This window comes from Chiloscyllium plagiosum, unplaced genomic scaffold (genome assembly GCF_037043375.1).
Source record: "Chiloscyllium plagiosum isolate Xiang-an unplaced genomic scaffold, Cpla_swu_hap1 HiC_scaffold_4, whole genome shotgun sequence".
NCBI lineage: Eukaryota > Metazoa > Chordata > Chondrichthyes > Orectolobiformes > Hemiscylliidae > Chiloscyllium > Chiloscyllium plagiosum.
The window spans coordinates 20432453-20449354 of record NW_028270142.1 but is presented as its reverse complement, the minus strand read 5'-3'; the positions used below and the strand labels follow the sequence as shown (position 1 = coordinate 20449354).

Sequence of the window (16902 nt, the reverse complement as noted above, 5' to 3'; positions counted from 1 at the left end):
TCTGAAAGGAACCTCCAGCAACTTTCTAATCAACCTAGAACATGTACTGCATGATAAAAGTACATCTGCAGTTTATTTGCTACTTGGTTCTCATCCATTTAAACCATTTCCTTTATGTTCACCGAGCAGAACTTGCACCTCAGATCAGTGTCTTATCCTTGTCAGCATTGTACCTGCTCTTTGATATCTTGTAACTGTTGCTGAAGCTTCTGAACATCTGCATTGACGTTGGTATTGTCTTTGTCTCGCTGAAGAGCAGTAATGTTTCCACTACCTGTAATACAAGCAAGCTCCTGAGAAATCCATTACAGTGTAAAATTTTCAATGGACACATACTTGATTTGGTCATTGCCAGTCATGCATCACTGACATAAAACAATTTGGTAACAGCTTAAATATTGATTTCTTTACCTTGCTATCTAATATTATCCAGTATCAATACTGGACGTTATTCAAAAAATCTTAAAAGAAACATCCCTGCTAATCATTTTCACTGGATATGGCTCTGGTCATGGGTTTTAAGATCCTTATTACTTCTACTCAATACCAAGTAATTAAATGAAAATCCTTTCAACTCAAACATCAACATGGTTAAGGTCTTGTCAGTCCAGTACAAATCTGGAAAAGCTTTTGCCCATTGCTCTGAAAATACTTTCTTGCCTACTTATTCCCTAGTCACCAAACTAAGTTTCCATTTCTCCAATACAGGGTTAGAAAAAGTCCTGCTTTAACTCTACCTGCATCTATTGTTCGATATGTTCCTCTGTTATGTAATGATGTTTGAACTAATTTGGCCATTTAACTTGACAGCTTTTGAGAAGTGGGAATATATAAGGCAAAGGCACTGTAAGATTGGGTTGGAAAATAGTTCTACTATTCTTGATGGCCTGCCTCACAGATGCCCAATTTTGAGCTGTTCGCACAGAAAATAATGGTTGTGTCAAATGATGCGATAGACAGTGTCCTACATGTGAAGGCAGAACATGGAATTCCACAACGGTACAGAATTCAGACCTACCAATCATGTCATAGGCAGACATGTCTGCAATAGGGAGACTGGTGAAAGCAACTTCAAGTAGGTTATATCCTAATGTCGTTTCCCCCACCATCTTATACATCCATCAGACCTCCGCCAGTATGGTGATGGACATTGAAATGAACCATACAGAGTGTAGTGTGTGCCTTGCTTTTGTTAGTGCTTGCTCAATGGAAGAAAACTGGTTCATCAGCTGAAATATTACAATATTTAATCATCAGCACAAGTTTTCCTTTCTTATGTGTAATGTGAAACAATGAGATGTCATGACACGCAATTTTAAGTCAACAAAGATACTAAACACATACTGCTGTGCACCCATTTTTATTGGGTTTGTCCTGTTAGATGAACAGGACGTCTCCAGGGATGAAGCAGCAGCAGCCTTGGAGACGCGATGATAAACATGATTTTAGGAGAATAATTGAATAGGCAATCACACAACAGTTTACATAAATTTGGAACTAACCCAGTTATTAACGAGTTGTCTGAAGGGCCAACTGGTGTGGATGTTCCTTTGATTTGCACTGATGCAGAAACTAGGCTGCAGCTCATTTTAGTTTGTTTAACTTTTAATTGAACGCAGAATGGTACACCAGACTGAATTCTACTGTTCTCACACTTTCCATTTTTATACCCAGCAAATGAGGTTTTAATCTGTTCTTCAATTGTGGACAATTTGTGCAATGTGCTTACAACGGAACCAAAATAAACTACTTACATTTTCAGAAAATATTTATCGTTAAGCAGAAACTGGTCACCAAAGTCAGATTCCAGGGGTGAGTACGTCTAATAACCAGACTAATGTTTTAGAATAAATCAAGATTTTTGAAAGGCAAAAACATATAAATCTAGCAAACTACCCAAGAAAGTTGCCCAAAAGCCAACTTAATGGAATATGGTATTGAGTGTTTTAAAAATGTGACCTTCTAACATTATTTCCAACTAAAGGACCTGTAAAATGAACAGTCTGCAAGGTTTTTCTGTCTATCAGAAGGCTGACTGAAAAAAACAAGTCAAATTATGAGCACATCATGTAAAACTAGAGTTTTTCAGCGTTAAACAGTGTTACAGCAAACATTATTGGCTAATTTTCAAGTACTTAATTACACAAGAGTGGGTGATTATTTTTTACTGGATAGACTTTAAAAAGATTCTATAACTATAGATGAACCATCACTTAACAAGGTGTCAACTCAATATCTCAACCTCAGAAATCTCAGTTCCTCAGCAACTTTCAAACCTTCAACCTCTACCACAGAGAAGGGCGAGGTCACATCACCTGCAAATTACCATTCAAGCTATATACCATCCTGACTGAAACAATATCACCATTCCTGCACTAACCCGGAATTTCCTTTCTAACAGGACTGTGGGCATACCAAGCCCACCTGAAATGAAATGATTCAAGGCGGGTGACTAACATTTCCTTAAGGGCAGTGAGAGATGGCCAATAAATAGACCTAGCCTCCAATGCCAGCGAACAAACAAAGAAATTATCCAGTGATGCATTTTGCTACATCATGGTGTCAAAATGTAGTCTGTTGTCAAATCAGAGGTGGCACTCAAGTGAACAAATGCCAATGATGTGTTCATATATTACATAATTATTAATATTTAGAAAGACTTCATGAATGCACTTTAGAGAAGCATAACGGCAATTTCTGGCCAATAAATAATTGAATAAAATGAATGGAAAATTAATTTACCCAGCAATGAAAACACTGGAGAGATATGGAAAACTAAACCAATGACAAACAATTTAGTATATCATGAAATTCTTGTCAGAAGTAGTAGCAGCAGCTTGTAATTTGTGACAATAACAGCAGTTTGACCACACTGGGTGATGTAATCCAGGATATCTGCTGTAGGGGATGGAGTCAATTCATGTAGGCCTTATGATAGCACAAGTATAATTCTCACAAGGTTTGGCACATAGAGGTACAGTGAAGCCTATGATGTTAAGCAGCGATTATTATTAAACTCACAGTAAGATTACTTAATAGCTACTTAGGCAGTAGAAAATTATTTGAAACTATAAATTTACTGGGGCATGTAGTTAATCAACCTGAATACATAGGCATGTATATGTAAATGCTGTGTAACATGTATCAGGTGTACACATCACATCACCTTGGTATAAAGGATTGTGCGCATTATAAAGCCTGCCTGATTTCTGTCCATTCAAAATTCCATTGTTCTCTTATTCTCACATTTTGATGGGCATACCTGAAATGCACTGTTTAACATTGAACATGAAAGCAGAAAATTGACCGTCATCTTTAATGCTTCCAACAAGATTGGTCCAGATTTTGTTCACTGTGACAGATTTATGCTTTCTTGCGTAGCTACGAAATTACAACATCAAATATCATAGCTATGGGAAGAGGGGGAAAAAGAATCATCCCAGGTTCCCTTCATTGCTAACTTGACTTCTATTTGTTGCATATTTATGGATGCTTAATAAGAACTAATATTACTAAGCTCAGTTCTGAAGCCCACTGGAAATGAATATTCTGATGACACTGTCTAGGCTCAATCAGGAACATCAAATGACAACCTTCAGAACAGGAGGGTAAACAATTACATTATTTTTGAATATTGCATACCCATTTGATACACTGTTACTGAGGTATTAACATAAATATAGTGTAATTTATGCCTCGTAAATTCCGTGGTAGATTCTGTGATTAAAATAATTATTCTGTCAGAGCCACATGGTAGCTTTATCAGGCATAACTTAACAAAAAACACTCCACGTTTAAGAAGATTTGCTAAACCTTTATATTTGAATTTATGATGTATGCAATAGGCTAATTCCAGTCTTCTCTTCATGCTGTTGAAAAAAAGTATTAATTCTGCTTGTCCAAATTGGAATTTTTTTTAACCGTTTATTAAAAAAGTAACCCAATTTTGTTTGTGATTCATTCATGAATGTGAGCATCATTGGCTCAGCCAGCATTTATAGCCTATCTTTTATTGCCCTTGAGATTATGATGGTGAGATGACTTCTCAAATTGCTGCAGTCCGCTAGGTGTAGAACAGCCACAATGCTGTCAGGAAGGAAGCTCCAGGATTTTGACTCAGTAATAGTAAAGGAATGGCAATATAGCTCCAAGTCAGTACTGACAATATAGTTCTAAGATGATCTTACATATACATTTTTACAGGTAAGCAAGCTGTCACACAAGTGGAAATGGGATTAAGTGCACAAACCAAATCTATATTGAGGAAAAAAAAATCTAGATTTAAATGCAATGAAAATCATAAGAAAAAAAAAAAAATGGATTGTGGTAAGAAGTCACTCACTAAGATCATCATTGGAATCTTCCGTACCTTTCCCACCACAACACATAATAAAAGGCACTCTTCGCTCGACGACAGCCCGGCATTGTACACACTTTTTCATCAGGCTTGCACAATCTGTGGATATTTTTTAAAAAATCAAAAAATCAAGCATATATACAGTGCTTTTCATGATCACTGGACGGCACACAATGAAAGACCTTTGCAGTTACTGTTGTAATGTAGCGGTCCATTTGGGCAAAGCAAACTGCCACAAAGTGCAATTTTTTCATGATCCGATCATGCGACTTTGATTCAAGGATAAATATCAACGGAGACATTGCAGGGAACTTACCAGCTCTTCTTCAAATGTTTACCACAGTAACTAAGAGAACAGACAGGGTCTCAGTTGAACATCTTATCCTAAAGATGGCAGCTCTAATAGTGCAGCTGTCTTTCAATATTACAATGGAGTGATAGCCAAGATTGTTGTGCTCAAGTTCTGGAGCAAAATTCAAATCCACAAACTTTTGAGGCAAAGATGCTTTCAGTCGAGTCATAGCTGACAATACACATTCATCTGTTTTTGTTTGACATGTGGACATTGCAACAATCATAGAATCCTTATAGTACCCAGCCCATCAAGTGCACACTGACCCTCCAAAGATCATCCTACCCAGTCCCACAACCCTACCCTATACCTGCAACCCTGCATATCCCATGGCTAACCGGCCTAACCTACACACCCTTGGACATTATGGGCAATTTAGCATGGCCAATCCACATCTTTGGACTGTGGGAGGAAACACGATCACCCAGAGGAAACCCATTCAGACACTAGGAAAACAACTAAACTCCATATAGCCAACAGAGGGCGGAATCGAACCCAGGTCCCTGAATATCACAATTTTTTTTTAGTGATTTAAAATTTCAATGAAAAAGCAGAACATTCTAGATATTGTCTAGTTTACATCCACAGTAGCATATAAATAGTAGAAGATGTCAATCCAAAAGATTATCAATTAATAAAAGCAAAATATTACAGTTGCTGGAATCTGAAATATGAATGAATATTTATGTCACTTACTCTCACAGGCGCACATATGACCGCAGGGTTGAAAAAGGACTGCTGCCTTCTTGTCAGAACATACCACGCACTCCTCAATCTGTGGGTAATTCAATACACTTGACGTTATTTTGAAAATTAAGATCTAACTGGAATTTCTCTCATCATGAATTAGCTCAAAACATTGTAGCTTTTAATCATTTAATCGTCAATCAGATTAAAATATTGCCACTGTTTGCATGAAAAAACGAATGCAGGTCAGAAAAATATATACTTAGATGATGGGAGCGAAGGCACAGTAACTAAAGAACAGATAACATCAAGATAGGTAGGAAAGTATGCTTTGAAGACAAAAGGAGGCTGCAGATGGATATAGATAGGCTGAGTGGGCAAATGTCTGGCAAATAGAGTATAACATGGGAAAATGTGAAGTTGTTCACTTTGGCAATAGCAGAAGAATGCAATAGCAGAGTATTATATAAAAGCAAATCCATTGCAGAACTCTGAGGTGCAGAACTACTTAGGTGTTCTACTGCATGAATCACCAAGTTAGTATGTAGGTACAACACACAATCAAGAATGGGATACTATTATTCATTACGAGAGGAACTGAACATGAAAGGATGCTGTCCTGTCAGTTATAAAGTGCACTGGTGAGACCAGATCTTGAATACTGAGTGTACTTTTGTCCCGTTATGCAAGGAAGACTATAAATGCGCTGGAGATGATGCAGAGTAGGTTTACTCAACTGATACCTGTACTGAGTCAGTTATCTTAGGAGGATAGGTTGGACAGGTGGGTTTGTTTTTACTGGAGTTTCAAAGCGGGTGATTTGATTAACGTTTATAAAATTCAGAATGGTCTTGACAAGGTTGACCTGGAAAGGATGTTTCCTCTTGTGGGCCAGTCCACAATCGGGGGAACTATTCTAAAGTTAGAATTCGATCTTTTAAGGCAGAGATGAAAAGAAATTCTTGTCCGACTTTGGGACTCTCTATGTTCGAAGGTAGTGGAGGTGGGGTAATTAAACATTTTTAAGATTTATATTAGGCAAGACAATCAAAGATTGCCAGGTAGTTGAGGATGTGGAATGCGAAACACAAACAGATCAACCACAATCACATTGAATAGTGGATCAGGTTTGAGAATCCAACTGGTGTACTTCTGCTCCTACTTCATGTTTGTATGACAATTCCTAACAATCTCACCTATTTCTGCGATAAAAAAAAGTTTAGAAGTACAATTAGGTGCAAAAGTATATGCATCAATTTAATGCAGTTTAGGTTGATAAAAAGAACAATTTAAGTTGTGCAGTTTGGTGAACCAAAATTGCTAAGTCATTAATACAGCCAAATTTGAACTTGATTCACATTCAGGATAATAAAATACAAAGTGGAGAGATGGAGGCAGAAGACAGAAAATATCAAAAGTGAGTACTTGCTCAGGAAAGACTGGGCAATGCTCAATTTATTCCAATTATACAAGCCCACCCCAGCAATCAGAAAGACTTAATTCAGAGTATCAATGTTGGGAGTTAATTAGGTTTATGAAAGGACAGAAATTGAAGGTCCAAGGAAATTTATTTGAGAGGAAAAAATGGCAATAAAGATTGCAACTGTAAAGAAAAAGGGAGAGATATTTTTCTTTTACCTTTGTTCGCGATTGAACCTGGTCCTTACAGATGAGGCACTTTTTAACACGCGGTGAACAGAGAGAACAAGTCGCAATGTGTCCACAAGGTCCAAACAAAGTGTCACGCTTCATATCTGAACAAACCATGCACTCTTCCAAAGTCTCTGTGTCATTGTTAATCATGGAAGGGCTACGTGATCCAACCTGTCCACTAAAATACAGAAGATGCTTATTTACTATGCCTACTGGAAGTGTATCAGCTCCCTGTTGAGACTGAATTTTAAAATCAAATCCTCAAATTCAAGACACATCAAGCACATTGAAGGATTGCTGAAAAACACTTGCCTATTCTCTATCTCCTCAACCCATCCCTTTTGAAGGTAGTTGCAGGTACTTGGCTAAATGGCTTTCAGTTATTTGGGAACCTTGACATGCACACTTCCAACATAGTCATCAGCAATGCTCCCTCTTTGCTGCACATGTACATGGGCATGCAGCAATCAGGATTGTTCTTTGTACAGTACAAATGACTGTAATCCATATAAACACCACCTGTAGATGGTGCAAAGAGCACACTGATGCCACTGGCAAGCAAAACAAAGCAGCAGTCAGTTTTAAAGATGGAACTGCAGGATGTGCATGTTTAGAAACATTTGAAAACTTTTAAAATTGTTCTTAAAAATAAAATCTAATTGATGAAATTTCAACCGGTTCACCCCATTTTCAATCCCACTGATCCCAGTTCCAGTTCCAGCACCAGCCCTTGCCCAACATCATGCTGAGCCCCAGCCTCCAACTTGACTTCTTGGCCCCTTGCCAGCCGTGCTTGCACTGATAATGACATCACCCTGCATGGAATGGTCTGATGTCATTGATGCATTTTGCAGAAGCCTCCTGCAGTCACAGTCAAGAGCTCAAGGCTCAAGAGCTGCAACTATGTACGTATGGCAGTGGTTTTAGCATTATGGATAATCTCACTGAGTGGACAGGCCGGGAACATGCACCATTTCTGATAAAATACACACAGACAATTAAACTGCTGCATCACAACCTTGAAAGGACCACACACCAGACAGAAGGTGAAGGTATCATTTTCAACCACAGAGATTAATTAACCATTCCCAATTTTAGGCATATGACTCTCAATTGCAGAACATCTGTCAGCACAGATTAGAGGCCAAACCTGAGACCATTCCAGGTTTGCCTACTTCAGCTCTTCACTGCATTAATCCATTGGGCATAATCCTTTCAAAAATATTCTATACACAAAAAACCTTATTTTCTTCCCTTAGTTTCTCTAAGGCATGTACTAATTGTTATCGAGACATCATAAAATGGAACCAGTGTGCGGCATCTAAAAGGTAACGCAAAAGGCTATTGGCAGTTACGCTGCTTATGGCAGTCAGTAGACAAGAATATATACACTATGTATAAAATTCTGCATTCCTATGGCTAGCCTTTCCCCACTTGCTGCTAAACGACCTGTGCAAAACTGGAAATTTCCTACACAATAAATCTTCTGAGCCATGAGGTAGCTTCATCTTTACTACTGAGTGCTTAACTCACTATCACCAGATGTATTTAGTGCTCACTAAACAGTGCACATTTGCTAAAAATTGCTAAAAGAATGATTTAAAACAAATTACCATTAACCCTTACAAGTTAAGCTTCACTAATATTAAAAATTAATATGCAATGAGTTGACAAAATGAACGTAGCCTGCAACACCAACAGTGATGAACTAATATTGACATACAGACCTGACTTTCTCCTTATGACATTTTGCAAGGACTTTACAGAGGTTTGGATCAGGGCAAAGATCGAGTGGTGACTGTCCTTTCTTGTTGCGAATAGCAAGATCTGCTCCATTTGCGGCTAGGAAACAAGCAATAGAAGCAGCACTCTTCTTATCTGCTCCTTGCGTTCCAAGACCCATAAGTAACTGAAAAAGGAATGTATTACAAATTTGCACAAGACATACCCAAATGATCAAAGTGTTATATTTTTGGAGAGTTACTTCTAAAAAGAAGACAAAAGTCTTCACATGTAAAAGTTCTAAGATTATTAAAGTAAATCAAAGATCAATCCAATTTTGTCATGTAGAACATGTAAATTACAAATAAAAATCTTCTGGCTTCAGGTGTCGACTCAATCTAACAGTCACAGCAGAGTATATCTGAACAATCATATGCCACCGCTTCTGATTTGATAAATATGAGCTAATATTAGAGGAAACATTAATTAAGAAGTGTAATATCAGATTTAACTTTTAAAAAGTCTATTGTGCAGATAAAAATATGATGGAGATTCATTCAGCTTTAAATAAAAACTGAAAGAACTGCGGATGCTGGAAACCAGAAACAAAAACAGTAATTGCTGGAAAAGTTCATTAGTTCTGACAGCATCTGTGGAGAGAGTCTGAGGAAGGGTGACTGGACCCAAAACTTTAACTTTGATTTCTCTCCACAGACGCTGCCAGGCCTGCTGAGCTTTTCCAGCAATTTGTTCACCTTGAATCAAAGTTTTTGCCTTTTTATATTCAATATGACCAAACCCAGGTAACTGTGGACACAGAGTCTTCCTTCCCAAAACCTGTTACAACTGTATCTCAGAACAACCTGTATGGTCAGTTCAAAATAGCAATTCTCAACGTCAAACATTACTATTCCTATTTCTGAAAGGAAAACATAGTGTTAGAATTTTAAAAACACTGCATTAAACCTTACCAATATCTCATTCACTTGAAAGAAAGAACAAAGGTAGTTTGTCCACTGACTACTGGGTAGAATATAAATGATCAGTGTGATGTCAGTAAATATAAACATTAGCCTCAAATGAACAGAACACTTCAAAAGAACTCCTAAACTGCGATACAATTGTTAACGGGGATGTGTTTGAAGAAATTCCTGACTCTCATTAAAGATGAACTTGGACTCCCAACTAGCGTAGAAGTTGACACGGTCACTAGATACATGATCGATGCAAAAGCTGTAGGTGTAGACTGGGGTCCAATGCAGATTTTCAAACTTGGAGGAGCAGAGCATACACATCATCTCCATCAACTGTTCCTGAAGATCTGGGGCAAAAAAGAAATCCCTGCTGCTCCCAGGGATTCTGCTGTTGTCGTCTTCAAGAAAGGAGAAAAAGTGAGCTACGGGAACTACTGAGGAATCTCCCTACACTTCAACACCAGGAAGGTAGTTACCGAATCTTTGTTAGGCACCTTCTGCCAGTCTCTGACGAAATCCTTCCTGAAAGCCAGTGTGGTTTCTGACCAAACCTGATCTTCACTGCTTGGCAACTCCAAGAGATATGCCAGGGAAACATCAACCACTCTATATTACCTTCATCCATCTAACCAAGGCTTTTTGACTAAGTCAATCTTCGAGCGCTATGGAAAAACTGTCAAATGCCTGCTGTCAGAGAAATTCATCAACATCCTGTCTCCTCCTTGACAAGATTTTGGCGACAGTTCTCACCGATGGTAATATGACAGAATTCTTTGAGATCAAGACAGCAGTCAAGCAGGGATGTAACACTGCCTCCATTCTTTTCTCCATTTTCATCATCATCACCCTTCACCTTGTCAAGAACAAGCTCCTTAGTGGTGTGGACAGGATCTATGGAAAATCTTTCAACATCAACCGGTTGAAATCCAAGAAGAAAACAACGACCTCACTTGGGGAATTTCAGTACATGGATGGCACCTCTGCTCTCTTGGAAGAGAATCTTGAAGCCTCGCTTAATGCATTCGCAAAAGCATAATGAAAAACTGGTCTCAGCCTCAACCTCAAGACGACTCAATTCCTCACTAACCTCTCAGGTCACAGTCTGGTCCACCCCTCCATTAAGAGCAATGGAAAAAGCCTCCCAAACATTTCTATCATCTGGAAAGCTACATCTAAATTAAGACTGACATCGATATGGGGTTTCAACATTATCTCCAATCTTCAAAAGCTGTCTTTGGATGCCTAAGGATGAGCATCTTCAATGACCAATTCATACGGCTCCAAAACTTGGATTACATATTAACACCACTTCAAGTCTTCGAGAAACATCATCAACATTATTTGAGTCTGACTGCCTCCACCAGCTGGGAGAACAGGCATCCTAACATTAGTTACCTTGACACAACACCAGCACTGAGACCATGATCATCTGAAACTAGCTCCGCTGGGTGGCCACCTGCTTAGGGTGCCTGAGTTTTGACTTCAACAGCAAATCTCCTTCGTCCAGCTTAAGAAAGGCAAGAGGATGACAAAGGAAGCATTTCAATGACTTCCTGAAGGATTCCCTCAAGAAATGCAACACAGACATCAATATGTGGGAGACTCTCAGAAGAAACCAACTTGAATGAAGCTGTAAGGACACAATTCTTTAACCAGTTGGCAAAAGGAAATACGGCAAAGTATCTGGAGAAAGGAATGCCACTGATTTCAACGTCAAGGTTCAATTCCATCTCCTGAAAACATTTGCCAAATGTGTGGTCAGAGATGAAGCTCTAGAATCAAGCTCATCAATCATGTAAGAACCCACAGAACTGATGATCAGTAATGCAGATTTCCTTGATGGACATTCATCCTTGTTAGCGAGTGATTTCTGATGATGTATAAATGATCAGTGTGAATAGGAGAAAAATGGTCACCTTTGCTGAGAGAAAAGCCAGCAATACACTTGTTTTTGGGTGGTGGTGATAGGGATTTACAAGCAGGGCTCCCAATAAGATCATTTTTCCCACTGCATGGACCTCCAAATATTATGTGCAGTAGTGACTTACAGTATCAGAAGTCAATAAAGGAACTGCCCTGGCATGTTGATTACAGAACTCAGGCTATTGGACAGGCTGTGGCAGAACAGTGCAGCTTAGGTATAATGGTTGCTGTCAATATTAGATTCCCTACAGTGTGGAAACAGACCCTTCAGCCCAACAAGTCCATACTGACCCTCCGAACAGTAACCCAGACCCATTTCCCTCTGACTAATGCACCTAACACTATGGGCAATTTAGCATGGCCAATTCACCTGACCTGCACATCTTTCGACTGTGGGAGGCAACCGGAGCACCCGGAGGAAACCCACGCAGACATGAGGAGAATGTGCAAACTTCACACAGTCACCCAAGGTTCGAATCTAACCTGTGAGGCAGCAGTGCTAACCACTGAGCCACTGTGCTGTCCCAGAGAACAGAAGTTATGCACTGAACCTGTTGAACTCAATATTGTTGCTAGAGGAATGTAAAGTTTGTAAGAAAATGAAGTACTATTCCTGCAGCCTGTGCTAAGCATTTTGAAACATTGCAGACGCCCAGGATGGAAATGTTGGAATGGCAAGCAACAGGAAGTTCAGGGCATGCTTATGCAATTCCTGCACTGGTTGAGGTTACCATGAAGACACTCCTCAACCTCTCCCTTGCCTCATGTAGATAAGCTACCATCAATTGTCTCTATAACAAGACAGCAGCCCAATAGTCCCAATATGACTGCGACGACATCACTTTCAAGTCCTGTAAATGCAAAACAGCCATTTATATAAATATTATGCAAAAATGTTGAGATGTACATAGTACGCCACAAAACTAACAATTAAGGAGTAAAATATTCTTACTGTGTTCTTGGAGGGCTCCCAGCCACTATCAACTTTTCCCACATCCTGCATATCCTGCAGTTGACGGAGCTGACATAAGGTATGATGTCTCAGGGCTTCGTGGAGAGGTGTATCACCATCTTTATCCTGGATGTCCAATTTTGCACCAGCACGAACTAGTAGCTTTTTAACAAAAAATGAAATTCTAGTGGTTATTATCTTCCCTCACAGAGCAATTGGTTTTACAATGCCATTTTGTCTAAACTCTAAATTGGACGATTATTAGCCCTCTTAATCAAGAGTTGAGTGGAAACTTTGTATGTGTTCAGTCATATTCTAACTGAACAAATAAATTGTCACAATATATTAAACAGTTATCCAAATAAAAATTTGTATAAATTTTATTGTTGCAGAATGGGGCACTGAGCATTCAAAGATATATTTTTTCTACAAAAAAACTACAAAAAATCATTTTCCTCAACAATCAACTAATTATCCGCACATCACATTTTACACAGATTATTTTGCATTTGAACAGATTTTCTTACCCGAACAATTTGAGTGTGTTGACGCTCAACAGCGAGATGCAATGCAGTTTGCTGGTTTACATTTTGGATATCCAGGTTAGCATTGCCCTAAAACAAAAGTGCATCAAATACTTAAACATTGTGTCCTGACTGATGGATCATACCAATTATCTAACAGCAGTGAAGAGTTCATTATTGGAAGAGCAGCCTTAGGAATAAGGAGACTCGGGTGAAATTACTGCATGACCAGAAGACAAAGCAACTTCTTGGGCCTTCTTGTACCCTTACTCCTGGACTGGTATGCCCAGGTTCAGTTCCCGCCTGTTCCTGAGGTGCACAATAACATCTCTGAAAAGGGTCATTAGAAAAATAAAACAGGTTACATTTCAAAAAAATCCATTTGGTGACAAATAGACGTAAAAAACATTCAGCTTCTCGTAGACCAGAATTTCGAGCAAAAAATCTACAATAAAACCTTCACATCACTCCTGCAAGTCCTTCATTATCAACCCACCTTCAGCCTCCACATTTCAAGTACCTCTCCCAGACTCTAACTACCAATGGTACAACCACCTACAACTGACAAAATAGCAGCAGTCACAATAATTTGAAATATCTCAACAGATTAGCATTTCCTTCTTTTGTGAGGCCATGCTGCTCTCATCTGTTTTCGAACCCACTTGTTCCAAAATTTAGAGCTCTAAGCTATACAAGGTTAAAGTAAGTAATTTAGGATTAACACATCATGAGATTAGTGAATCTGCAGGTATAAATTGTCCTCATTGAATTGCAGCAGCTTTTTTGCATTGTGAAACAAACATTTCCGAATATAAACTCCAAGGCAAGGTCTTACCTGATGTACCAGTAATTCTGCCACTTCAACATGATTGTTAAGTGCTGCTAAATGCAGAGCAGTATATCCATCATCCTTTTTCTCATCCACAATCCATGGCCTTGGGAGCTTGGAAAGTAACACACGCATGGCACTAAAATAAAAGAAAATCAGTTAAAAGTATTCATTCAGTCATCATTTTCTTCTTTACATTCCATTTCAGAGAAAATTCTAACATGCAATTTCAACTACTCAACCTTTTCCAATTTATGAAAAAGTATAACTCAGTAAGCCTAAGTAGAAGAAGAAAAAAGTCTCTTCAACTTCACTCACTACATAATTCATTAAGTTTATCCACCGAACAGCTCATTAACTAAGAAATCTCTGGTTAGCGCTGAATTAGTTACCTATGCAGTTAGAAAGTTCTAATCAGTATCAGAATTAAGGTATTTGAGTAAAAAAAATCATAGATTCCTATTTTTGACTAATATCCAACAAACTGTACAAAATTAAAAACAGACAATAGTACAATGTACATAATGTGCATTGTATTATAAAATGTATTATAGTTGCATTTACAAAGAGAACACCGAGGATGATAAACTATCACGAGGATGATGAGAGATGCACAGCCTATTTTCATTGAAGGAGAGAATACAAAACAGTTAATTAATAACCATTTTCTTCAAACTAAAAGAGTTTTTTGTGTGAAACATCCCCCTACAACAAGCGAGCAGGTAGTGTTTGAAGTGGACGGGTGACCAGTTTGCAACTGGCCTTCACTTGAGCCTGTTGAGAGGCTTGAAACAGAGTCATAGCGTCATACAGCACAGAAACAGCCTCTTTGGCCCAATCTGACCTAATCCCATTTGCCAGCATTTGGCCCATAGCCATCTAAGCTCTTCCCATTCATATATCCATCCTGATGCCTTTGTAAATGTTGTAATTGTACCAACCTCCACCACTTCCTCTGTTATCTCTCCATACACACACCACACTCTGCGTGAAATGGTTGCTCCCCAGGTCCCTTTTAAATCTCTCCCCTCTCACATTAAACCTATGCCCTCTCGTTTACACTATGGTTATCCAAATTAATGTTAGAATAGTTAAAATCCCATAATATAATTATCCTTTTATTCTTTTTAATGCCTCATTGAATTGACTGCAGATCTGCTCAATTGCCTGCTAACTGTTTGGGAGCCTACATTACACTCCTAAGAGTGCCCCTTTCTTTATTCCCAAATCCCTCTGTGCTGTAGTTTTCTGCATTCTTTCCCCATTTAAATATTCAACTCTTCTATTCTTCTTGCCAAAGTGCATAACCTCACATTTTCCCATATTATATTCCATCTGCCAAATTGTTGCCCACTTGCTTAATCTATCTATGTACCTCTGGAGATATCCTTACCATCTGCCTCACCATCTATCTTTCCTACTTTTCTGTCATTGTATCATCATGATTTACACATATTCTTCCTGAAAATGACAAATTTCCAAATAATGGCTTCCCATCTGTACTACTCTATCATAGGTCCAACTTTGAAACATTATTCCATCTGTTGTAAAAATGACTTACCAAAAATTAAATACCTAAGTTAATTTAGCCTTTTCATAAAGCCATCTCTAATGTGCAAAATATGCTCAGAAAGGGATAAGAAAACATACATATTATCAATTTAAGCAAAATATAATGAAACTAGTGTCTCAATACCATTGCGTTGATTGAAGAGGATTGTGGGTTACTACATTAAACTTTATAAAATCCCAGCATTAACACAAGGATATTTTTGTTTAAATTGGCTTAGATTCTGTAAACATAAAAAATGTTTTATCTGCAAACTTTCATATTGAGTTTGTTTGATTTACTCAATACCTTAATGCAATACAGCTTATACTAATTATTAATAGAAAACTTAATATGTGTATATTTCTAAAATGTCTTTAATTGTTAGCTTCCGATATTTTGTCGAATTTATTAATCATAAATAAATCGAATAGCAGCCAGCTGATTTTTCAGTATTTTATCATATACACCTTTGGACCAGTTAGACTAGTAATAACAGAAATTAAAAATTACGCAGCACACACTGCAAAAAAATTCATTCCTGCAGACACACTTTTGCTTTACTCTGACTGCGCTCATTTTCCAAAGGTAATTCAACAACACGGCACGGTGGCTTAGTGGTTTGCACTGCTGCCTCACAGCACCAGGGTCCCAGGTTTGATTCCAGTCTTGGGTGACTGTGTTGAGTTTGCACATTCTCCCAATGTCTGTGTGGGTTTCCTCCAGGTTCTCCGGCTTCCTCCCACAGTCCAAAGATGTGCAGGTCAGGTGAACTGGCCATGCTAAATTGCCCATAGTGTTAGGGGCATTAGTCAGAGGGAAATGGGTCTGGGTGGGTTACTCTTCAGAGGGTCAGTGTGACTGGTTGGGCCGAAGGGCCTGTTCCACACTGTAGGGAATCTAAAAAACATGATACTAGTTTTCATTATTTTGAATTCCACCTAGCTTAATAGTCTAATATTCAGTACTCGGTTGAAAAAATTGCTTTTACTCCCAAAACAAGAGAGGAGATCTGGAAACAGCAGGTTTAAATCTAGTCTAGTCTACTCCCACCTGCCAGCACCCGACCCATATCCCTCCAAACACTTCCTATTCATATACCCATCCTGATGCCTTTTAAATGTTGCAATTGTACCAGCCTCCACTACTTCCTCTGGTAGCTCATTCCATACAAGCACCACCCTCTGAGTGAAAAAGTTGCCCCTTAGGTCTCTTTTATATCTTTCCCCTCTCACCCTAAACCTATGCCCTCTAGTTCTAGACTCCACCACCCCAGAGAGAAGACATTGTCTATTTATCCTATCCATGCCCCTCATGATGTTATAAACCTCTACAAGGTTGCCCCTCAGTCTCCGACGCTCTAGGGAAAACAGCCCCAGC

At 38.6% G+C, this 16902-nt stretch overlaps 1 protein-coding gene across 3 annotated transcripts in view; it reads right to left on the bottom strand.

Moving 5' to 3' along the window:
- Positions 1–16902, bottom strand: part of mib1 (MIB E3 ubiquitin protein ligase 1) — a 145214-nt gene that overhangs the window by 5344 nt on the left and 122968 nt on the right. For 2 of the 3 annotated variants that reach the window (XR_006311503.2, XM_043689030.2), the window contains exons 13-20: positions 13980–14112; positions 13148–13234; positions 12621–12782; positions 8777–8958; positions 7035–7227; positions 5406–5484; positions 4343–4456; positions 174–274 (exon numbers count right to left, since the gene is read on the bottom strand). Coding sequence is in view for 2 of the 3 variants with exons in the window: in XM_043689030.2 (XP_043544965.1) it covers positions 174–274; positions 4343–4456; positions 5406–5484; positions 7035–7227; positions 8777–8958; positions 12621–12782; positions 13148–13234; positions 13980–14112 (1051 nt within the window). In the remaining variant the exon portion in view is untranslated. The remainder of the gene's footprint in view (positions 1–173; positions 275–4342; positions 4457–5405; positions 5485–7034; positions 7228–8776; positions 8959–12620; positions 12783–13147; positions 13235–13979; positions 14113–16902) is intronic. The other variant, XM_043689031.2, reaches the window with a different exon arrangement.